Source organism: Mastigoproctus giganteus, chromosome 9 (assembly GCF_048544385.1).
Source record: "Mastigoproctus giganteus isolate SK-2022 chromosome 9, ASM4854438v1, whole genome shotgun sequence".
NCBI lineage: Eukaryota > Metazoa > Arthropoda > Arachnida > Uropygi > Thelyphonidae > Mastigoproctus > Mastigoproctus giganteus.
In genome coordinates, this window is record NC_143583.1 from 159,866,449 (window position 1) to 159,891,273 (window position 24,825).

Genomic DNA, 24,825 nt, shown 5'->3' on the forward strand with positions numbered 1-24,825 from the left:
GTTGATTGCTGGTACAAACTTCCATCTGTTGTTGTAGAAGTTGACAGCTTAAATAGATTCAAGTCAGAACTAGACAAACATTCAGTGGGTGGATGGGTGAAATCAGAAGATTTGTTTTTTTTTTTTTTTTTGGCGGATGCTATGTAAGTTTGCTTTCTTGCATCATGTGCCTTTACTAATGCTAAAATGGTCAATTTCCAATGACAAGTTTGTCTGATGGCTTTCCTCCTTTGAATTATTAGTACTACCTGGCTCAATTGTTCTCTTTGAGGCTGATTTAAAAAACAAAGTTGAAATGACACAATAAAAAAAACCAATCATTTGGACACAAAATGAACATAATATGTAAAACAAAACTAAAAATAAAAACAAAACTAAAAACAGCATTGATTACATATTTTTTGTTATATGCAAGAAATAGTGCATGTGACTGCAACATTTTAGGGGAAACAGAAAACTTGTTTCAGTATAAACAGGTACAGAAAATTAAGAGAGAGAGAAAAAATTAACAAAGGACATGAAAAATAACTTTTTGGACAATAAACAGATAGCTTTCAAAGTTTCTCTTTGTCATAAATTGGAAGTACTTTGCAGCATTTCCAGTTTGGCTGGAAATTTTGCCATCTTCTTGCTAATTACAGTATCAGTAAAAGTCAAATTTATTAGCACAATCAAAGAGCATGCCTTTGAAGGTATATATTGCGAATTACAGTTGGCTGGAAATCAGATTGAAGAGCACTGAAGTTTTTTTCTGATGTTCGGAGTGAAGAATGCTATTCCAGGGGAGCAGAAAGCAATTATGGGAGGATATCAAAATATAGAAAGTACTATAGCAAGGGACAACTGTACATTAAAGACACATGCTGCAACAATATTCTTTACCTTATATTTACTGTCAGCTAATACTAAGAATTTTTGCATTAAACAACATTAACATATAGTGATCATAATGTACTAGGATATATCCCGAATATCTGTTATCAGAGGGAAAAAAAAGATAGGGAAAGGTTTTAATTTTCCCAAGGGAAATTAAAATGGCTTTAAGAATTATTGGAGTTCTATTCAACAGAAACCATGCAAACCTAATATGTACCAATAATATTCAAATAAGTAACTTTCGAAGTCGTTTTATATCTTCAAATAGTTATGGTTCAAGGCCTAAAACAAAATGGGAAAATGGCTGAAAAAGTTCATGGAATGAAAATAAATTAAGGTACACTGACCACAATAACAAGCCATTATGACAATCTGGGATAAATTAATCTGTGACTGTTTAAGAAATAAATTAATATGTAATAAATTAAAGAACTATAGCTTTAAGCAACAAAATTCACATAATTATTTTCTCACACTTGGCAGTTATTACTGGTTCAGATAACAGGTGTAGTAAATATTTGTATGGTCACCAAAAATGTTCTGGACAAGACAATATCACATTTAAATGTGATAAAGGCACTAGGAGGTGGCTATTTTATATTGATATTTAAAAATATTAGGATCTGGTGGGAATTTTTGTTACTGTGTCTGTGTTTTATGGCATGGGAGAGCAACAGGGATCATACTGCACTTAACTTGGTAATTAGATGCTTGGAATTCTACTCTACATCACTTATTAGACCTTGAACTGCACTGTATCTGTTTAAGGAGGAAGTAGATTTTGCCATTTCTAATTCATCAGCTAAAAGATTTTGAGTCACAGATTAAGCAGTATGTTCGTTGCAGTCTGTGAGACATATGCTGCTGTCATGTAGCATAATATAAAAGCATTGTATAATTATATACTGAACAGTAAGTGTGGTTTTTCAATTTAAGCTGCCATTGTGAATAAGTATGAATATATCAAATGAGTGTTAGCCTATTGTAGTAATCTGGTTAGTATAATTTCCTGATATCTGTTTGATACTTGTTTTGTTTTATGGCATGTACTTTATTATTCAATTCACTTTGCCAGATTTGTTGCCACTCATCAGTAAAATTTTTCATGATCTTTTTATAATTCAGAAAGTTGTACCGAAAAGGTGGGGCTATTAGGATTTGTTGTTGTTATGGTCGCTATTCATTTCCTGAAATCACAATAAGTAATTACTCCAGTAGCTATAAAAGGCTTATGTCAATCACAGACAATGTCTGCTGGTGTTTTGCTGAGCACCTTACAAAATTTTTGCTTCTGTCACAGACTTTGTTGCTTTCATTGGAAAAAAAAAAGTACTGTACTGTATTCTACTCTACTCTACTCTTTCTGGAACAGTGAACATTGCTTTTCTGTTTACAGCAATACACCACAGCAACAACACAAGTGTGTCTGTTTCTATTTGCACCATCTCAGATACTTCAACAATAACAAGCATTAAAACTGACTGCAGTAAGGACATTTGCAAACTTTTCAAGTTTCTGGAGTTACTTTTGACTTTCCTTGTATATTGCAGCAGCCATGATTTTAGATAAACATGAATTACAAATTTGTATTATCTCTGTTTACTGACTGTACCTGTATGTATTCGTGGGTTAATTTACAAGTTGTGTGGACTGAAAGTAGTGAACTTGTTATACATGTACTATCATGAAATGCAATTTTGAATATGTGTAGAATTCTATACTGAATTTCATAATGCCTGCTGAATGAAACATCTCTAGACAAAGACATTACATGTATGCATTGCTAGATATTTTAATATATAGTTTGTTTTTTTTTAGAAATCTGAATTAAAGCATAGATTTCTGTTACCGTGCACAAAAGGACACAGGGAATAGGGCTGGGGTAATCTACCAGGGACTAAAGCCGGTGAAAATATAGAGCAGTTATCATCTTTTAAGGGTAAAAAATGTAATAGTAATATTGTTATACAGTTGGTACTAATGATATTGAGTAAATAAATATATAAATTTTCTGTTTATACTACGGGATGACCAAACGGTCAGAGGAGTTCATAAGATAGACAGAATACAAGAAACAGCACCGTATTCAGCAGTCACGGGTTTGAACCCCGGTCACTCAAGGCACATGTACTTATGATCCCACGTGCATAACAAGCATTAAAACGGAGTGGAAGATCTGAGGACTTAGCAAGTACACAGCAATGTTAAGAAAAAGTCATGAGGATTGAATGTGAAAATGTCTGAAATTCTGACAAGACATGATAGGAAGGAGTATGTAACAAGAGCCGTGTCAATCAATTCAGCCCTGGAGAGCCTGTGCAAGGCTCATGGGGTAGAATTTTTCTCAGAGTGGCCTCTGCTTATTAACAGGAGAGACCATTTTTACAGGGATAGGATACACTTAAATAGCAGAAGTACAAGAATTTTTGCTGATGCTACAAGGCAGTTTTAGGTGGGCTGAAAAACTGCTAAGTAAGTGATTCTTGCACTGCTTCCACTGGAACATGCAGCAGCTTGGAAATAAGGCGTAGTCAATTAGAATTTCAATGCATGCTGAGATGGGTCACCATGGAACAAGCAAATACGTGGGTTGTGTTAGCATTACTAAAAGTAAAAACACATGCATGTATACTTGTACTTACATGTACACTAATGCCAGGAACATAGTAAATAAATCTGAAGAATTTGAATATGGGGAGTACAATATGTATAAAAGAACAGACAGCATGGGTGTGGGTTGATTATGCTCCTCTCTTAGTTAAGAAGCACATAAAGTTCAAGGTAGTGTATCGAGTTGACGTGGATGGCCAGTGCAGTGTTGAGTCAGTTTAGTGTGACGTAAGTACAGGTAAAACAATGGAGTCGCTAGTTAAAGAAGTAATTCAAGACCATGTTGGCAGGGATGCAGTTATACTGCAAAAGGCAATCTTGTCTGACCAATTTGATTGGATACTATGAAGCAGTAACAGAAGAATGGATGCAAAAAAATAATTTTGACATCATATACTCAGATTCAGAACAGCTTTTAATACTACTACTACTACTCTATGTAAAAGACTGCTATGCAAATTGCATCAGTGTAGCATTCAAGGCAAGTTATTGCTATGGATAAAGGGATGATTGAATGGAATAAAATGGAGAGTGTTTATCAAGAGGCATTGCCCTTCTTGGACTAATGTTATCAGGGACTAATGTTCAGTGCTGGGCACTGAACCCTGGGATACTTCCTTAGATAAAAATCATTAATAAATATAGAAAACATTGTTGTTTTCTATATTTATTAATGATTTTTATCTAAGCTTTCAGATGATATGAAGATTGGCAGGGTGGTTAATGACAGTAGTCAGGGTATGCTACTGCAAGATCTAGATAGCCTGAGAAGTGGCAAGTGAAATTTAACATTGATAAATGCAAGGTGTTTCATAAGGGTAGCAGTAATCCAAAATAAATATACCAACCATGTGATACTGCACTCATGGCAGTGGAGAATGCAAAAGACTTTGGGGTAGTTCTGCAGTGAGATATGAAGTCTCCTGAGTAATGCAGCCAGATTGTCAGGCCAGCTCATGTTGTGTTGTCAATAAGATACAGGAATTTTGGCAGCAGGGAAAAGGAGGCAATTATTCTGTTGTATGAGGGAGTGGTTAGGCCATATCTTGAGTACCACATACAGGTCTGGAAGCCTCATTTAGGAAAGATGTCGAGGTGTTGAAATGGTTGAAGGGAAGAGGTTTGTGAGGAGAACAAAAGGGTGATCTTACCAAGAAAGGGTTCAGTTCTTCTAATTGTAGAATCTGAAGGCTATGCCCCTTCAAGGAGATCTGATTGAGGTGTTTAAGGCTTTGAAGGGATTCAGTAAGTTCAATGCTGATGGCATCCTTCCTCTTGCTCAGACTACATACACAAGGGAGGAATGGTTTCAGGATAGATGTGTGGAAATTTTCTTCAGTAGAACTAGACAAGTTCTTCCATAAATTCATGGAAGAACTAGACAAACGTTTAGAGAGGAATGGATAGGTAATATTGGTGAAATGTTTCTCCCTCCCTTTCTTGGCTGATGCTATATAAGCTTGCTTTCTTGTATTGTTTGCCACTACTAATACTAATTCTAAAAAGAGTGGTACTATTTTTAAAAATGATGTGCCATGTGTTCATCAGCATAACATCTATTTTTTTTTTTTAAACCATGCAAATTTAATAACTGTTCCAACTTTGCTATAAGATTGCTTTATCTGCACTAGATAAAACAACTCTAATTATAATCAAAAACATAACATGTGGGTGAGCAATCAGCTGATATGTAAATTAATAAATTGATAAACATGAATGATCTTAATAGTTGAAGTTACTCCTTTATGAGAAAGAATAGTTTCAAATAAATGGAATAAAATAAGATGCAACAGTTTTAAAAAGTTGTAGAAGTCAGTAGCTGTACAATTCTGGCATTTCAGCCTTATAAGAGTTTTTCTTTGACCAATACCAGCAAACAGGACAATGAACACCTGCAACCAGCATAGTTATTGTTGAATAGTATTGGTTATGGAAAAGATAAGGATTTCAATAAACTTGGCATAATTAATGCTAACAAATAAAATTCTAGATATTTCATAAATTGAGTCTTTATGGATTATAGTCCTATTGGTCATCTTACAATTCTAATGCTTCTATTTTCTGTACTCGTATCTAGTCTGTCAGTAGGGATACAAGCATCACTTGTTGAGGGATATGCATCACAAACAGGTGGCTGGAAAGGCATATACTGTCCTATCAGTGATATATTAGACTTTTGCAAGTAAAGAAAAGGAATGTCATTACCGATCAAAATCAGACAGCAATTCTGAAACTGTGGAACCTGACTCAAACATGGGTTGCCATGAGATAAGCCTTCATTTGAAAATTATGTTATATTTTCAAATAAATTTCCCAGTAAACTCTCTTTCCAAGGATTCAAAATGGCTTGGACCAGAACTCCTTACTAATTTGTCAAAATGGGTATTGGTGTGGTGTATTAAAGTTTTGTGCCTAAGAAGATTCCTGAGTGGCGTGTATAAAGTGTTGAAGGGGATGAGTAAAATGAATGAGTGAGTATATGCTGACTGATTAGCAGCCCATATGCAACTTTCAAGTCCTTTCTGTGCAGCCTACAGACTGTTTGGCTGATAACCTAAAATGCAGCCTATCTATGAATTTTGATAAACCTAAAATGCAAAACAAAGAAACAAGTAACATGAAGGAAAATTGACAGTTTAACCTTCAGTCAAAATGGAGTTTTGCTGGAATGAATAAGGAAGGGAATGTTGATGGGAATGGGAAGGGGAGATGAGAGCAATAAGTAAAAGAAGGAAATACAAAAGGATTTAATCTGAATGTAGTGGAAAGTGGCAACAGCTTTCAAAGAATATGTTCTGTCTCACCAATGACTAGAACATGTAAATAAAGGCTGACACTTTTTTTTCTAAAAATATTATGGTTATCAACATTTTAAATGTAATTGGAATTTTTTTAAAATCTGCCACTCATGCATTCTGCATTATGAAAATGGAATCTGAATGAGATTGCTACTGACAAAAGGCTGAAGAGACTTGTTGAACATCACTGGAATTATCTCAAAGAGATGGGAAGCCAGTAAAGTGCGAGTAATGTGTTATGTCCACAGAGAAATTATATGTTTGCAGGGCTATCTTGTCTTTTCGTGTATTTTTAGAGCCAGAAGGATTTATTCTACTTAGACAATGAAATAGTCTTAATGCTCATAGTAGAACAACCTTTGGCTTTGAAATGAGTTGTCCTGATATTGCACTGCTTTCAGCCTAGTCTTGCAAAAAGATATGCTTAAATATGAGACTGCTATGATAGTCTGTTTCAGAACTAGTCTCTAATCGGGTATTAGGTGGTGTTTTAAACAAATTGTCTTTTAAAAAACGGCCAATTAACCGTTTTTAATTAACCATTAACGGCCAATTAACCAGTTTGAAAGGAGTGATATAGAACCAGAGCAATTCATTGCAAAGGAAATGTGTGTTCTGCTATGAGTGCTAAGACCATTCCATTGTCTGAGCAATTTCAATCCTGCTAGCTTAAAAAACACATGAAAGGACAAGATAGTCCTGTCAACTTCTTATAAATATACAAATTTATTTCTTATTTTTTGCAGATGTTGAAAAGTCCAGTTCTTTTGTACCATCTGGACCATTGTAATACTAATAAAATAGGCACTTTGACTGCTTGCAGTTTGCATGTTCATCACACTTTTCTCATCATAGGTCATAACTTGGATCACTCATTGAACCAAACTTATTTGGAAATTGCTGGTCATATACACCCATGGGAGATTTTGTGGTGTCTATATATATATATATTCAGTGGCTTTAAAGTGCCTGCCAGTCAATCACTTTGATGCACAATTTTATTTGCAGTTATTAGATCTTATGCTATTTGATACTGCAGGTCTGAAATTCTGTAATTTTCCTGTAGTTTGATGCTGCAGGTTTAGAAAGCAAGTTTTCCAAACATGTGAAAGGTTTGGGGGGGGTTTCCAAAAGTAGTAGGCTCTGTGTAATTTTGAAAATTTGCTTTTTTTAACCATCCATTATAAATTGCATTTACTATTAGGTGGATACCAGATAAGCAATGGCAGCATATAATGGATGATGTCTAGGCAATTTGTACATTAAGAGACATTGTTTTAAACAACCATAAAAGGTGTGTGTATGTGTGTGTGTGCATGCATATCAAATTATATTAAGAGGGGGGAGATTAGGTCAGCATAATTTTAACTGGTTGGTGTAACAGTGTTTCCAGATGATTTTAAGCTACCATTTCTTTATGTAACAATATTAAATGTTGCAGAAATATTTAAACGTTTAAATACAATAAATTATGCAATAAAACATAACTAGTATATGATGTACAAGAAAATGCAAGGAAACTTACCTTAAAATTATAAAAATTTATTTACAATAAGAACTAGTGATATTGTTAATTTAATTTTCAGACCAATGAAAACCACTAAATTCAGTATAAATCTAGCACTCTCCTGAATTCGGTCTTTTTAGAATGTGCTATTTCATTTCCAATGAAAGTTTTTCTGATAACTTTTTACCTTCTTCACATTATTAGCAATAGCTAACTCACTTGATAACAATAACTATAAAAACACTGATTGACTAGTTGTTGTTTAATGGTGCATTGGCAGCTGGGGCCATAATGTGCAAACTATAAAAACAGAATTGCTAAGTGTTGCTATTGCAAAGTGTGTGTAGCTAAAGGCAACTCCCAGTCAGGAAATAACAGTTCCTAAAGAAATGTTTTATAAACAACACTTCAATAAACTTAAGTTAATTAGAACTGCCAAATGGGTGGTCCTGTAGGCTGCATAAAGTTAAGATGTATAAACTGCATACTTTTGTAACATGTAAGAAATGGTGCAAGTGACCACAGAATTTTACAGCTGTGGACTCAAGAAACTAGTGCACATACAAATAACTACAAAGATTAATACAGAAATGTAAACTACTCCTAACTGACATTTATGTGTAAACTTTTGGGGCAATAAAAGACAGCTTTCACGATTTCTGCTTTTCATAAATTGAAAATGCTTTGTAGCATTTCAAGTTTGGCCAGTACCCATGGGCCATTATCATAAAAGATAAATATCAAGGAAAGAAACACAAATTGAAATGTACTTTATCTTGAGGTTTTTAGATTTCTTAATGTATTTAACTTTTATTCCTATATGCTTGGTATCATCTTGGGACTGATCAAAACTTGGAACAGAGCATCTGATTTTTTTTTTTTTTTTTGGTGCCAAGCAAATATGTTAACTAACTTTCTCTGCCAATTAGTTTTCAGGTGAAATAAATTACTTTATTCCACAACTCTCATAGCTAGGGAACCTCTAGATTTCTACTCTGTGCACAATTGCAAGAATCCACAATATGTATGTATAAAGCACATTAATATGGTACTAAATGAAGTATTTCATACAAATGTATCTCTGTATATTTTCCATTTACACATTTGCTGCTCATACACATCTTTGTGAATGTAACCCTTTCCCACACCACAAATGGCAAGGTCTTATTTTACTTGCACTTACTTTACAAGAGTCTGCTAACTTTTTCCATCACATGATCTACTTTAAAAATAAACACAGACATCAACCTAACATTTTTTTTTATATGTATCTCTTACCGAAATAAAATATGCTTGTTGTAGAGTTATTATAATTTTTTAATTATAAAAAACACATTATGTAGGTGAAAACAACTGAAAGTAAACAACATGGATCCCGCCCAGCGAATTTCAACAATTTAGTGCTCTTCATCCATACAGCTGAATCCAACATATTTCATCATCACGTGGAGGGAATCTCTATTAAAAGTCAAGAAATTCTAGTTAGTTATTGTGCCAAAAACAAAAAATGCACAATCAGATACAATATATTACTATGCCTAACTGTTTCTTTGCACATATCACAAGTTAAACAATTTGCTTTTGTATAAAAAAAATTGAGAAAAAAAAAATGTATATTCTTTCTTCAATTTTTTCTGCATCTACTAAGAAAATTAAGGAAATTCATCTTTTGGATGTTGCATTATGGATGGAAAAAACTGGTGTCATCTCACTATACATTGGATAAAAAAATAAGTTTGTGTTACTCACATACAGTTGTATTTCAAATACAATATTACTATAGCACCTTTCCTGGATGTGTATTTCATCTTGAAACAAAATTTGAAGAATATGGAAGTTGCATCATACACTTCCCAAAACTGGTATGGAATTTAAATCTCTGCAATAATTTTTATTTGCATGCAAATAAAAAAGTATATGCTCCAAACAACAAATTGTTTTTTGGTAAAAAAAACAAACAAAAAAAAACACACACCTTTTTGAGCTTGTTTTGCATCAAAATAACAAAATTTCATCAATTAGAAGATGCATTATAAATTGCAAAAACTTGTTTCCCATCAAATAGAAAATGCCACACTGTGCACTGGATAAAAATATAATTCAAATTACTCACAGAGAATTTATTTTTGAAAGCAATATTGCTTACAAGACCTTTTCAGTAAGAGTAAAATCTTTATTGGAAGCTTTGTTATAAACTTCTGAAAACTGGTGTTCAGATCTTTCAGATTACACTCATTTGTGCACAAAGGAAAAAAAGTGCAATGCCCCCTTACAAAAATTTTTTTGGAGTCCTTTAGTGAGTTTTGCATCTAGTAATGGAATTTAAGATATTTATCTATTACTGGTTGTGTTATAGTTTGTTTTTTTTAATTATAGGAATGGCAAAATTAAATAGAATATATGATTTTTTTTTGATTTTTTTTGTATAATGCCACTACAGATAGTTGGTAACGTCTTACCCAAGCACCATGTGTCACACACAACAATCAATATACTCACAGCCTTTGGTTCAACAGCAGTAAAACTGTGAATACAAGATCCACAATCGATGAAATCAAGAGACTTCCAGAAAGGAATGATAATAGGATGGCACATAAACAATCGGTCTATACATGACACATCAATGGTACTAAAAATCCCTAGGTGGGTGGGTGATTGATGATGTGATTCACAAATGGTAGGGGACTTGGGCTGAAACCACATTATACAACCTAGAAAACCTATAAAACTGATAGGAGAGACCTGTAAACAATCATCCATTCGGAATGCAGATCAATGTTGTCACAATACACAGGCCCTCAGTGAGATGAGGGTCCGTGTGTTGGGACACATGTCAAAACCACTACAGAGTACAGGATGCTGCTTGATTATAGGTTACCACAGTTGTGCAGCCACCCATAAACTACTAATCATCCCAACTAATACCAGTCACTGTCTAGATTGGTGTAAGGCCTGCCATTCTTGGCCCACATACTAATGGAAAGCTGTGCTTTGGAGTGACAAGTCACAGTACAGGGTCTACCAGTAAGTTGTGCCTAGTGCAGCAGATGCCCAGAGAAATCTACCTGATGGGTTAAAACAAAACAGGCAAGTAATTAATGAGATTTCTGGCATTGGTGTTCTCTAAAAAATATGTTTTTATTTCTGCCCATTGCAATTTACCAAAATATTCTTTATAATTGACCAGTCATACAGATCCACCATCTGTCAGCCCTGATTTGCAAGAACACAGATTTTACAAGGCAAATTGTAGAACAATCAAATTGTTCTACAAATATTTAATTTCTGGTTGTTTAATTTAATCATATATAAATGATGACTTGTAATACTCTAATAATACACTAATACATTTAACTCAATTTAAATAAACAAGTCTGGAGAAATTCAGTAAAAGGCTACACTATTTCAATGAGTAGATAATTTACAATGACAGAAATTTATTCCAGATGCACTGAAAAACAATGTGGTAGAAAGCTGGCTATGCTAATTTAGCACACACAGAAGATAGTAAAGAAGTATAACAATAAGACAGAATAAGTCATAATCCTTTTTTTCGGTAATACGTCTCTAACTATATATATAGTTAGAGACGTATTACACACACACTGTGATAACTGATCATATCGAGTCTACAAAATAATGAAAAATACACTATCAAATAGCTTATACACTGCCTGAATACTTTATCAGAAACCTGTATGTAAAAACCTATGCAAAACTTAATTGAAAAAGTCACATAGCTTTACAGCACTTTCCTGCATCTCTCTCTCTTGCTGAGACTACACACGAGGGGCATAAATTTAAGGTGAGGAAGGATGGTTGCAGGATAGACATGCAGAAGTTTGCCTTCAGCCAGTAGGTGATCGATTGTTGGAAAAGGCTTCCATCTGCTGTTGTAGAAGTGGATAATTTGAATAAATTCAAGGAAGAACTAGACAAATTCTTGGAGTGTATGGATGGGTGAAGTATGTAGGGTTTTTTTTTTTTTTTGGTTGATGCTACTACTAGTAGTAGCATCAACCAAAGAAAGTAGTAGCTTGCCTGATACTACTTTCCTACACACACACACGGGAAAATGCTAAAAAGCTATGTGACCAGCTATCAAACAAAAACCACTTCACAGGCAATGGAAAAGACAGCATCTCATGGACTTTCAAACAAGTATGATTGTCAAGTTCTAGGCGCCTGCTGAATACACATATTCAGCAGGCAGAGAGGATGGCTCTACTTGTGAATCGTTCAAGTCTTTAATGAATTGAAAGGACTGGAAAACATCTGCAAATAGATGATGTAACCAGAAATGTAAGTGATGGAATGAGGTGTTCAATGTGGAGTTTATTATTAACTGTAATCGTTTACAAACAATGGAACAATTAACCTCTAGATTTAATATGAGAACATCACAAGGCATCAGTACCCACCCACTATGGGAATAGTATATTCTTTGTAGGATGTGTAATAGGTATAGGAGATCTTAAGAGAAGCAAGTGATCTTGTATGCCAACCATAAAAGTAAAATATAGCTGTGTTGGTGCCAAGAATACAGAGGATAGCTGCAGCAAGTGAGGGGACTCCATCCACACAGGTGAAATTCCCAATTGTGGTCCAATGAGTATTAATTTATACCTTTCAGTACCAATGGAGGAGTGCACACATGAGGGATGGGAACCACACAAACTGGAAACATTATACTGTGTACTACTGACAGTATCGGCTGCTAGAGGAGGTTTAATGGTGTTTGACATGTTTCTGTGGCATACTCTTGGTCCCTAATTCCAGTGAAAGGGGGGGGGGGCTCTATCAATGAAAGAACATATCTGAACATTGCTGTAGATCAAGTAAACATGCAACATTGTCAGTTTGCTTGAAAGGTAAACCTTTTCACACATTTAGCTTGCTAAATGTGTGAAAGAGTGGTTTGAGTAGTAGTACAAGAAAGACTATGTATATCCTGTTAATCCAGTCCCACTGAGTACCTAAGGTGAAGTTATATGTATAGTTCAATATTTCTTGTGTCACTTTTCAACACTTTGGACTCTAGGCTATGTCATGTTGGAGCAGTGAATCGGGCCAAATGCAGTCCACTATGCTAATAAAGTGACCAGGCAGTGCAGCTTTCAGGCTACTATATACATTCTACAGTTTTCTTTCCTCTCTATTAATTTTTAAGACAATATGAAAAAAGGGATTCAAAGATATAAAGTTAAACGGATTAAAAATAAGTCAAAAGCATTTTTAAAATTATATTCTCACAATGAGCAATAACATCCAGCACTGCAACAAGGAGGAAAAAAAAAAAAAAACTAAAGTTAATTTTAATTTTCTATAATTTGCATTCAACCAATGAGCATTATTGGTGTGTGGTAAAGGCTAATTTATAATGAACGACTGCACATTCCAGTATACAAAGTGAAAATATCTATATGAATATTTTTTTTTATAAATTTAAGGTTACTACTGCACATGACAGCCCTATTTAGTAATCTTACTACACAGTATGCACATTAGAAAAATATATTTTTATTTTATTTCATATTCCCATCTTAACTGATTCATTTATGTTTTCAAGTTACATGCTGTATAGTACATTACTGTAAAGAGTCACAACTTGTAGCAAACTTGAAGTCATAAAATATATTAATACAAACATTTTTGCTTTATGCATATAATGTGTCATCTTCCATTACAATCAGATGCTGTTATTATCCAATAAGCCACTAAAACTGGCATATTAAAACCCTTCAGCCTGTGAAATGGGCTGTTCCACGCAATGAAATACACAAACTATGTAAAGAGGTTATTACTCTCGCAGACTTAACATTGACCCAAGATGCTATCATGAGCTGTAGTTGCTCATTAGAATATCATAACTGCTATTTTTGAAATGTCAACATCTCCTAAACTAACACTTGTCTGTTAATTTCTCTGATATGTAATACTATATATAGATACAAATGTTTGAAGTTGTGGATGACAGTAGCAAAATATTTGTCTTGCTCTATTTAACATATTAACAATTTCCATCTCAAGAAGGCACCATTTTATAAATTTTAACCACAACTTAAAGTTCCTATAGTCAGCCCTTGTCAAGCTGAGATTTGCTCTTTCTATACTATGACCTTCTTTACTGATTGATTAAATTTTGCATCATTCTCTTTCTTTCCCCAGAATCTTATGAAGAAGATGTAAATTTTCACTGGCACTTTTCATGTTTGGTTTCAGATCCAGAGCTTTCAAGTATGCCTCTTTTGCTTTGTTGTACTTCCGCCATCGGTGATAAAGAACACCTAAAAAAGAAATAAAATTTCCAAATTGAGTTTAATCATTAAATATGTTAAAATAGCACCACTTAATTTTCAGCACTCACCTCTTGATGAATCTGCTTGGATGTGATGAGATTATAGAGGACACAGTTTAATAAGAATGAGAGACTTAATTGTACTAAATCATTACTGAAGTTGTGGTTCAATTTAAATTTAAAAATTAAAACATGAAATTAATTTAAACCCATTAAAATATGCTCGTAAGAAAGGGAATGTACATTCCATTCCACGGTTGTCAATTAAAATTGTAAAGGTGGGGATAACCTTGAATAGATTAATTATTAATGACAAGCCAATAGTTGTGGATGAGCAACTTTCGATATTCGTCTTCAGTTAACTTTGTGAGAAGAGGAAAGTGAATGTTATTAATAAGAAGAGCTATTACCCGAGATGCAATTCAGAGCAAGTGGGAACTTTATTTGTGCCAAGTCCCAAATAGGGAAGAGGTTGATTGGGAGTTTTTTATTTAACACGTTCAATGGCGTGTGTCGACAAAACCATTCAATAACTAAAGCTTCATTTTGGAGAATTTTATAATTAGATTCCAATTTAATTATAATAATAGCTGGATCGATCAGTGGATTATGAACGTGGGAATGGACATGTTGTGTTAACTCCGTACTAGAGGTTTAAGAAATCGATCAGTGGATTATGAGTGTGGGAATGGACATGTTGTGTTAACTCCATACTAGAGGTTTAAGGTTTAAGAAATTGAATGAATTATCTATTTCCGTTTTGAGATAATTCAATCAATTTCTTAAACCTTACCATCTAATAAAGTGGGTACAAGATTAGATACCAGGATCTACAGGAAAAAAACACATATGCGGGTAAATTTCTACATTTTCATTTGCATCATCCTCTATACAATAAAGAAGCGGTTCTTTTTAAGGATTCAGTTACATCACCAACAATTTTCGTTGAACTAGGTGAATTGGAAAAACAAGATGCAGAGACAATATGTTCTTCGGTTGTGGAAAGTTTAAATAATGTTGGGCTTACTAAGAACTACCTAGAAAAAATTTAATAGGATTTTGCTCCGATGGTGCGTTATGCTTGGGAGAAAATCTGGAGGGAGCACTAGAATTGCAAAAGAGTTTCCAAACATAATAATATGGCACTGTTTAAATCATCGCCTCCATCTTCTTTTAGATGATTCGATAAAGAATCATCTAAAACAAGAAAATAAAGCAAGTAAATCATTTTAAAATATTTATTGATAAGATATATACTATTTTTCATCAATCCAATAGGAACCTAATTGAACATTCCAAAATATCTGAACAACTTGGAATTGAAATTATAAAGATTGGTAGAGTTTTGGGACCAAGATGGGCTGCCTGTAGTTTAAAGTCAACCCTAGCTGTGTGGCGTGCTTATCCAGCGCTACACCACTATTTTTATTCAAATAAAAAGTACTTAGGTATGGCTGCCTGTCTTGAAAATATATATTTTATAACTGATTTGGCATTGATGATTGATATTTTAAACGAAAGAAATTTTGTTTAAAATATCAATTAAACCGGCAGCGAACCGGTTGTTAAATTATTTGAATCCCACCACTGATGGGATCTCTCCAGTTATATTAAGGGAGGCAGCAAAAGAAGTAAGCAAACCCTTAGACATAATTATGGGAGCATCCTTGAATTCAGGGGAGGCACAATTAATTACAGACCTATAAGTTCAACTTCTGTTCTGGGGAAAATAATGAAGTCTCTGGTTAAAGAAGCAATGCAGGATCATCTAGACAAGCTTGCAGTTAGTTCAGACACAGCATAGGTTTCTTTTATGGGAAACCTTGTCTGACCAATTTGAATAGATACTACGATGTGGTCACAACGGAACTGGATGCAAAAAATAATTATGATTCTGTTGCACACAAGACTGCTGTAAGTGTTGAACCAGAGTGGCATCAAGAGCAAGTTGCTGCTTGGTTAAAGGGATGGTTGAATGGGAGAAGACAGAGGGTGGTTATCAATTGACACTGCTCTTTGTGGACCAATATTATAGTGGAATTCCTTAGGGTTTGAAGTTGGGCCCATTTCTGTTTTCTATATTTATTAGTGATATTTATTGATGAAGGCATATTAGGCTTAATCTCCATGTTTGCAGATGATACAAAGGTTGGCAGATTGGTTAATGACAGTAATGATGGTAAGCTTTTAGGCAGATGGGTTGAGAAATGGCAATTGAAGTTTAACACTGACAAGTGCAAAGTACTGTACAGTATATGGGGGAGTAGAAGTAACTAGTAATGTATCAATTGTGTAGTACAGGTCGACCATCACTAATCCGGCAACCGGTAATCCAGTATCCACAGCTAATTCGGACATAATTTCCGCAAACGTAATTTCAAATTTCCCGAGTTGACGCACCGACTGCCGCTACTGTTTTGGTGGCGTTGGTTGCAACATCAGCTGTTGGCGCGAAATCGTAAACACTGGCAAGCCATTCCCACTTGTTTTTCTGCAATTATTATTATAACCTGCTCACATTTAGCCCCAGCCATGGTTCTAATGCATAAAGGAAGTGCCTCTCGTGGTGTAAAGTGCAAACCCCGTACATTGCCATAACAGATAAAGTAGAACTTCTGAAAAAACTAGACAGTGGTGTGTCTCTGAGAAGTTTAACTCTGCTTAATTGTAAATTCCAGCAATTTCTCTCAGTTCCTCTTATTTTAGTAATTTTCTTTTAGCCATTCCTTTTTAGATTTTTTTTTTTTTACAACACACTTGTACAAACTTGCAGAGAAACACAACACGAACTTGTTTTCACAAAATCTCTGACAAACTTATTGCGACGTTTGAGAGTTTATTTTATTGCAATTAGTTTTATTGCTGCGCTCACCGCACGTGCAATAAACTAATCACAAACGACCTTCATATGTATGCCATAATAGAGTCACGCGTATGTGGCCGGCACGGCTTCTCAAGAAATAAAGTAACCTAAGTGAAAAAACTACAACACTGACATTACAATATTTATTTTAGAATTACTAATCAAATTATTTGCTAAATATTTTTTGTCCTCTGGGGAATTTTTTTCTTGCTTGGCAGTCAACATGTTAAAGGTAGGAAGAGGTGGTTAGCTGTTGGGTAACCTGTATGTGCTAAAATAACCACCAGTGATCTGGCAAACTCACTAATCCAGCACCCCACAGGTCCCAACACTGCCGGATTAGTGATGGTCGACCTGCACTACACTTGGGTTAGTGGAAAATGAAAAAGGCCTGGAGTAATTGTGCAGTAAGATATGAAGTTCTCTGAGTAGCGCAGACAGGCTGCCAGGAAGGCTCATGGAGTTTTGTCAATGGTATACAGGAATTTTGCTTGCTGGAATAGAGACATGATTATTCCATTGTATAAGGCAATTGTCAGTCTACATCTCAAGTACTGCATACAGCTTTGGAAGCCTCATTTTAGTAAGGATGAAGAAAACAGTTCTGCAAATTGCAGCATCTGGAAACTAAATCTTAAACCATTTATTCAAAGCTTGAAATACCTCAATCAGATCACCTTGCACCTGTAAGTTTATCTGATTGAGGTCTTTAAGGCTTTGAATGAATTGAACAAGCAGAATGCTGATGAGATTCTTCCTCTTGCTCAGTCTACACATGGGGGGACATAAATTAAAACTGAGGAAGAATTGTTGTTGTTGTTGTTGTTGTGGGGGTTTTCTGGCGCATAAGCTGCTTTGGCTATAATGCGCCTATTCCTTTATTGTAATAAACTATTAGAATTTCTTGTCAAGTCAGAAAAGGAGAAATCAGAAATGAGTAAAAAGTCCAATTTTCTTCAGAAAATTAAAAAATTCAGGAATATTTGCATTGTCACCAATGACATTCTCTAGGGTTATTGGTTTCCGAAGGTTAACCAAAGATAGTAGGGTTGTATTTCTGTCTTGATTATAGTGTGGGCATTCAATGAGAATGTGTTTCACAGTCAAATTTAGAGAACAATATGGACACTGTGGTGGATCATCTCCTGTGAGTAAATGAAGGTGAGTCAAATGTGTATGGCCTATTCTTGATCTTGAAAGAAGTACTTCTTCTCGTCTTGATGAACGGACACTGGAACGCCAAATTCTAGGATCCTGTTTAAATTGAAAAAGTTTATTATTTGTTTGAGAGTGCCAGAGTGCTGTCCATTCTGTTAGGCATGCACCACGAATGATTTGTGGATAGTCTGATGCTGGAACAGGTATATTGGTTAAATTTAAGGTAGATGCATTTTTTGCAGCTTTATCGGCCAGTTCATTACCAGAAATTCCAGAATGTGCTGGAATCCAGCAGAAGGTGATCAGTTGGTGGCGCTCTTCAATCTGCAGTAATAATCTTCTAATTTCATTTAGAAAAGGGTGATCTTTATCTGCGGAGTTAGATAATGCCATAATTGAGCTGAGGGAGTCAGTGTAAATAACAAATTTTAATGAGCAGTCAGAACAGAGATTTTCTAAGGCTAGTTTAATCGCATATAATTCTGCTGAGAAGATGCTGAATTCAGGTGGAAGGGATGCTGAAATAGTGGTATTTAGGAACACTGCTGCTGCTCCAACGTTTGAGGTAGATTTAGAGCCATCTGTATAAATTGGAGAAAAGTCAAAATATCTGTGAGTCTGAATTGCATGAAGTTGTTTCACATTTGATTCTTGAAGAACATTTTTTCCCCACTGGCTAAGGTAAGTGTCACAGGTGGGTAGAGGAATACACGTCCATGGTGGTTGAGCGCATGTTACTACTTCTTGTACAGAATGAATGGGGACATTCCAAACCTGCATCAGTTCAAGAAGGCGAAGACCAGCTGGTTTTACTATGCTAGGCTTAATTCTGTAGAGGTTTTCTAATGGTGGATTGAATAAGTATGACTGAATTGGATGCGAGGCACAACTATGTATTTTAACGGCATACTTCAGTAGCAATGTTTTCCTACGTAGAGTTAAAGGGGGCTCATGTGCATCGATGTAGAGGCTATGTGATGGTGATGTTCTGAAAGCCCCAAGTGCAGTCCTCAAGGCGCTGTGCTGAACTGGATCAAGCCAGCGCAAAGCACTTGCTCTGGCAGAATCATAGACAGGTGCACCATAATCGAGACGGGATCGGATTAATGCCCTGTATAACCGAAGTAAGGAGGTGCGATCTGCACCCCATGTTAGGGCGGATAAAGTTCTGAGTATATTTAACTTTTTTAAACAGGAAGTACGAACATTTTTAATATGGTCTAAGAAATTTAATTTGTTGTCAAGGATTAATCCTAGAAATCTGATGTTAGTAGTGACTGGGATGGAGACGTTGGAAATTTGAAGTTCAGGATCCAGATGGAGTTTGCGTTGTCGACAAAAATGGATAGCAACTGTTTTCTGTTGTGAGAGTCGATAGCCGTTAAGGCTGGCCCATTGTTGTATTTTATTCAGTGATATCTGAAGCTGTCTTTCAATAGATCTCATGCTTTGGAAATGACAGGAAATGGAAAGGTCATCCGCGTAAAGATATGATTCAACTGTGTTTGGAAGCTGTTTAGTGATGGAATCGATTCTAAGAGCAAAGAGAGTGGCACTCAGTACAGATCCCTGAGGAACACCTTCTTCCTAAATGAAAGTTGTAGAGAGGTCGTTTTGGTATTTTACTTGAAACGATCTAGTGTATAAAAAGTTCTGAACAAATATGGGAAGATTGCCCCGTAGACCAAGAGAATAAAGATCACTAAGTATGCCATGTCGCCAGGTGGTGTCAAAAGCCTTCTGTATATCTATAGAAACCATTACCAGGTGCTCATGTTTAACGAAAGCATTGCGAATGGCAAATTCAGCCTTGATCATGAGATCTAAACATGATCTGTTTTGTCGAAAGCCATGCTGACTATTGCTCATTAGATGTTGTGACTCTATTATCCATACAAGTCTACTGTGGACAATTTTTTCAAGGATTTTGCTGAGGCAGCTGGACAGAGATATTGGTCTATAGTTATGGGGATTGGTTGGATCTTTTCCAGGCTTCAGGAAAGCCAAAACAATAGAGTGGTGCCAAGAAGCTGGATAAACATTTTCTAAAAAAATACGGTTGTAAAAGACCAGGAGGAGACGCAAAGCTTTGTCATCAAGATGTTGCAGCATGATATAATAGATCCCATCTGGTCCCGCGGCACCATTACGAGCTGTTTTAATGGCATGCAATAGTTCAGAGTATTGTAGAGGTTTGTTATATGGTAGAATGAGGGGAGTTTGGAAGTTAATAGAATACTGTTCTTGACTGTTTTTAATTCATTGGAAAGATGTAGTATAAGCTGATGTTGCTGAGATCTCAGCAAAAGTATTGCCCAGAGCATTAGCTATATCCGAGGGACTAGATAATTCTTGCCCATTCCAGGAGAGGACTGGAGAAGGTATGGTTGGAAACTTACCAGAAAGCTGTCTAATTTTTTTCCAAATTAATTTGCTGTCAGTGTTTCTGTTAATTGTTGATGCAAAACGGGTCCAGGATTCTTTTTTGGCTTGCCTCTGTATGTAACGTGCTTTTGCTCTTTCTTTCTTATAATTTATCAGATTGGCTGTGATTGGATATTGCCGAAACAAATTCCACTTTATTTTTTGCCTTTTTTGCTTTGGTGCACTCCTCATTCCACCAATAATTATAGTGTTTACGGCCCGGTGGATTTGATAATGGTATTGTATCTTTAGCCACGTTTAGGAGATGCGACGTGATGTAATCTGTCACATCATCAATACGCTGGAGACGGATTTTTTTCTCATCGAAACAGATTGATGACTGAAATTTTGCCCAGTTTGCTCTTGTAAATTTCCATTTCCTGCAGGGTTTAGTTAAAGGAGCCTGTGCTATCAATACCTTGCATACGATTGGGAAGTGATCACTGCCCATAGGATCGTTTATAACATACCACTCTATGGTCGGGACCAGTACTGGAGAACAAATGGAAAGATCTATTGCCGAAGTATGTCCAGTTGGGAGCTGAATGTGAGTGTGCGTGCCAGTATTCAGTATGGCTAGATTTAGTGCCTCTAATAGGCTTTCAATGAGTCGACCTCGTCTATCTAATTTAGTAGCGCCCCATAGTGGGTGGTGACCATTAAAGTCCCCTAAAATACAGAAAGGTGGAGGTATCTGTATGATGAGGTCTTCAAGTTCTTTTAAACAGTATGTATGGTTTGGCTGCAAGTAGATTGACACAAGTGTTAATGAAATATGGAGCGTTATACGAACAGCAACAGCTTCTATTTCAGTTTGCAGTGGGATATGCTTTGTTGGGATCTTTGAATTTATCAGAATTGCAACACCACCATGTTGTGACTCTATTATCCATACAAGTCTACTGTGGACAATTTTTTCAAGGATTTTGCTGAGGCAGCTGGACAGAGATATTGGTCTATAGTTATGGGGATTGGTTGGATCTTTTCCAGGCTTCAGGAAAGCCAAAACAATAGAGTGGTGCCAAGAAGCTGGATAAACATTTTCTAAAAAAAATACGGTTGTAAAAGACCAGGAGGAGACGCAAAGCTTTGTCACCATGGGCAGCATTTGCTGTATTACGGTCTCTTCGATAAAGACAATAGTTCTTTATTGAAGGAGAAATTTGTGAAGTTAAGTAAGTTTCTTGGAGACAAAGAGCAACTGGCGAATACCGATTTATCAGATCATGAATATCGTCTGTATTGCAACGAAAGCCTCTGCAGTTCCATTGCAAAATACAAGGCATTATTTGTGTTTAACTGATGGAGCTGTATCTGACTGCTTTTTGAAGGTGACTGGCTTATGACGTTCTAATTTTGATTTATCTTTTTTGGAGAAAACTGGCTGACCAGTGTCCATTTCTTCTTCTTCAGTGTGAATTTCTAAAATTGGTTCTTCCTGTATAGATGTGCTATCTGTATCCATGGTTGTGTTCTGGGTATTTTTCATTGCATTTGAGTTTGTAATATCGGACGTAGTAGTACTCATTGGAGGAGGAGATGCTGCTGGTATTGTCAGAGGAGTATTATTTGCCTGGTCTGAGACTTTGGGCTGTTGTTTGCGTACACTTGGTTGTTTCTCAGAGAGGACAGTTCTAGCCCAATCAGAAATTGATTTATTAGTGGAAACGGTGACATCTGTTTGAGTGGAGACTGTTTCATATTTTTTTACTGCATTGGCATAGGTTAAATTTTTGTTTATAGTAGGTGTAACTTGTTTTCTTGCTTCTTGGTAGCTGACTTTATTCTCAACCTTGTATTTTACGATTTTTTTCTCTGTTTTCCATTTTTCACAAGTTTTGGAATATGCAGGGTGGTCACCTTTGCAGTTAGCGCACGTCATTTTTGTAGCCGAACAGTCACTTTGATTGTGTTCAGAGGACCCACAATTGGGGCAGACTGGAACTCCTCTGCACACATTTTGCGAATGGCCATACTTTTGGCATTTGTAACATCGTAAAGGATTGGGAATATATGGGCGAATGCGGCATAGCAAATAACCTGCTTTTACAGAGGTGGGTAAGTCAGGGGTATTAAACGTGAGAATAATGTTTCTGGTAGGTGTAAGTTGATTGTCTTTTTTAGTCATTATGCGCTTTACTTCAGTGACATTTTGTCCCTGCAGCTCTTGGGTTATTTCTTCCTCGCTGACATTTAGAAGATCCCAACTGGATATCACACCCTTCGATGAATTTAGGGTTGCGTGAGGAGATATTTTTACTGGGATACCAGCAAAATTACTTAGTTGTAAAAGTTTCTCCGAATGTCTGTGGTTAAGAATTGTTGTAGAATAGATGTTGTGGATGTTTACTTTTAGCCAGCAGTAGTTGATTGCTGGAAAAAAATTTCTGTATATTGTTGCAGAAGAGAATAGTTTTAATAAATTCAAGGAAGAATTAGACAAACTATTGGAGGAGAATACATAGGGGAAATAAAAAGGGGTTTTTTTTTTTTTTTTTTGCCAATTCTGTAAATCTTGGTTTCTTGTGTCATTTGCCACTACTAATACTAATAATTCTTTTGAAAATGATGAGGATTATGAGAATTGTTGGAGTCAGGTTTTGTCTACATCAGTTTTTTGGTACATTGATGCAAGAGAACCAGGCACCTCTTGCTTTTGACAGGGTTTGATCTGTGAACCCAGTGAATTTCTGGGCTTTGAGAACTGTTTGCTACAGTTCTCAAAGCCCAGAGAAGCCTCACCCTGCAAGTGAGAGCTTTTCCCCTCCAGGTTACTGGCCTCCATCAGATGGAGGCAGGAGCAGTGCCACCTTGTAACCTAGTAGTAGTGGGTTAATAATAAAAATAAAAACAAAAGGGAAGAAATAAAGATTACTTTTCTTGTTGATCTAGCAAAGTGATTTATTTATTAAGAATAATTTAAATGAGTAGTAGTATATTAATTTAAATATTGATGAGTATTTCTTGCTGTAAACAAGGAAACAATATTTTATTTCTTCAAGAAAGAACAAAAATACAGTGGCAAAAACAGTTATCACAAAATTGCTTAGGGGGTGATGTATCATGTTGTATAAATACAGGAGTGTCAGTTGACAGGCTTTTTTGTGGTGGCTTTTGAGGATTCAATAGATAGTGTGTGATGGGCATAAATGTTTCTTTTGGTGGAATGGTCATTTCAGTCTGTGTTACAATGGAAAATTTCCTCAACTTCTTGAGTGCATGTAGACACCCTCCTACTTACTGGTTTTATTAGCTTTCTTGTCTCTTAAGAAATATTTGTCTCTGTAGCAGTAGTAGTACTAGAGGCATGTGATGCAAGAAAGTGTATGTAGCAGCAGCAGCCAACAAAAAAAAAAAAAAAAAAAAAAGACAATTTCACACAACCATTCCCCATAAAATTTTGTCCAGTTGCTCCTTGAATTTATTTAAGCTATCGATTTCCACAATGACAGATGGAAGTTTGTTCCAGAAATTAACAACCCATTGGCTAAAGGCAAATTTCTGCACATCTATTCTATAACTGTCTTTCCTCAATTTGAATTTATACCCCCTCAGGTTCATAAACTGAGCAAGCAGAAGAATCCCAACAGAATTCAGCATGCTCAGCTCATTCAAGGCCTAATACACATCAATCAGATCACCGTGCAGGTGCCTAGTCTCCAGCCGCTGCAATTTGTAGAACTTAAGCCTCTCTTGGTAAGAGGACCCCTTCGTTCCCCCTCACCAATCTTGTTGCCCTTCTCTGTATACGCTCAAGCAACTCTACATCCTTCCTAAAATGAGGCCTCCAGACCTGTACACAGTATTCAAGGTGTGGCCTGACCATTGCCTTATACAAAGGGATAATCACCTCCTTTTCCCTGCTGGCAAAATTCATATATATCTTTGACAATACCCCATGACCTGATATGGACTTCATCAATGCAGCCTGTCTGCATTGCTCAGAAAACTTCATATCTGACTGCACAATCACTCTCAGATATTTTTCATTTTCTACCATCCTATTTGTAGTACCACACAGTTGGTACATTTCTCTAGGGTTACATCTACCCATATGCAATACTTTACATCTGTCAATGTTACACTTCAGTTGCCACTTCTCAGCCCACCTGCCAAAAATTTCTAGGTCCTGTTGCAGTAGCACACTGCATTACTGTCATTAACAACCTGCAACCTTTGTATCATCTGAAAATTTTGACATTATGCTTGATATACCTTCATCAATATCACTGATAAATATACAAAACAGTGGGCCAAACACTGTGGGACTTCGTGGACTAATAAAATTAGT

The 24,825-nt window shown here is 35.8% G+C and overlaps 1 protein-coding gene across 1 annotated transcript in view; it reads right to left on the minus strand.

Annotated features, from left to right (window-relative positions):
- Window positions 1-13,938: 13,938 nt before the first annotated feature.
- Tmtc4 (Transmembrane O-mannosyltransferase targeting cadherins 4) overlaps window positions 13,939-24,825 on the minus strand; it is a gene marked incomplete at its 5' end in the record, with an annotated part of 433,994 nt that continues 423,107 nt past the window's right edge. The window contains one exon of the mRNA XM_090380839.1: window positions 13,939-14,078. Coding sequence (XP_090236965.1) covers window positions 13,939-14,078 — 140 coding nt within the window. The remainder of the gene's footprint in view (window positions 14,079-24,825) is intronic.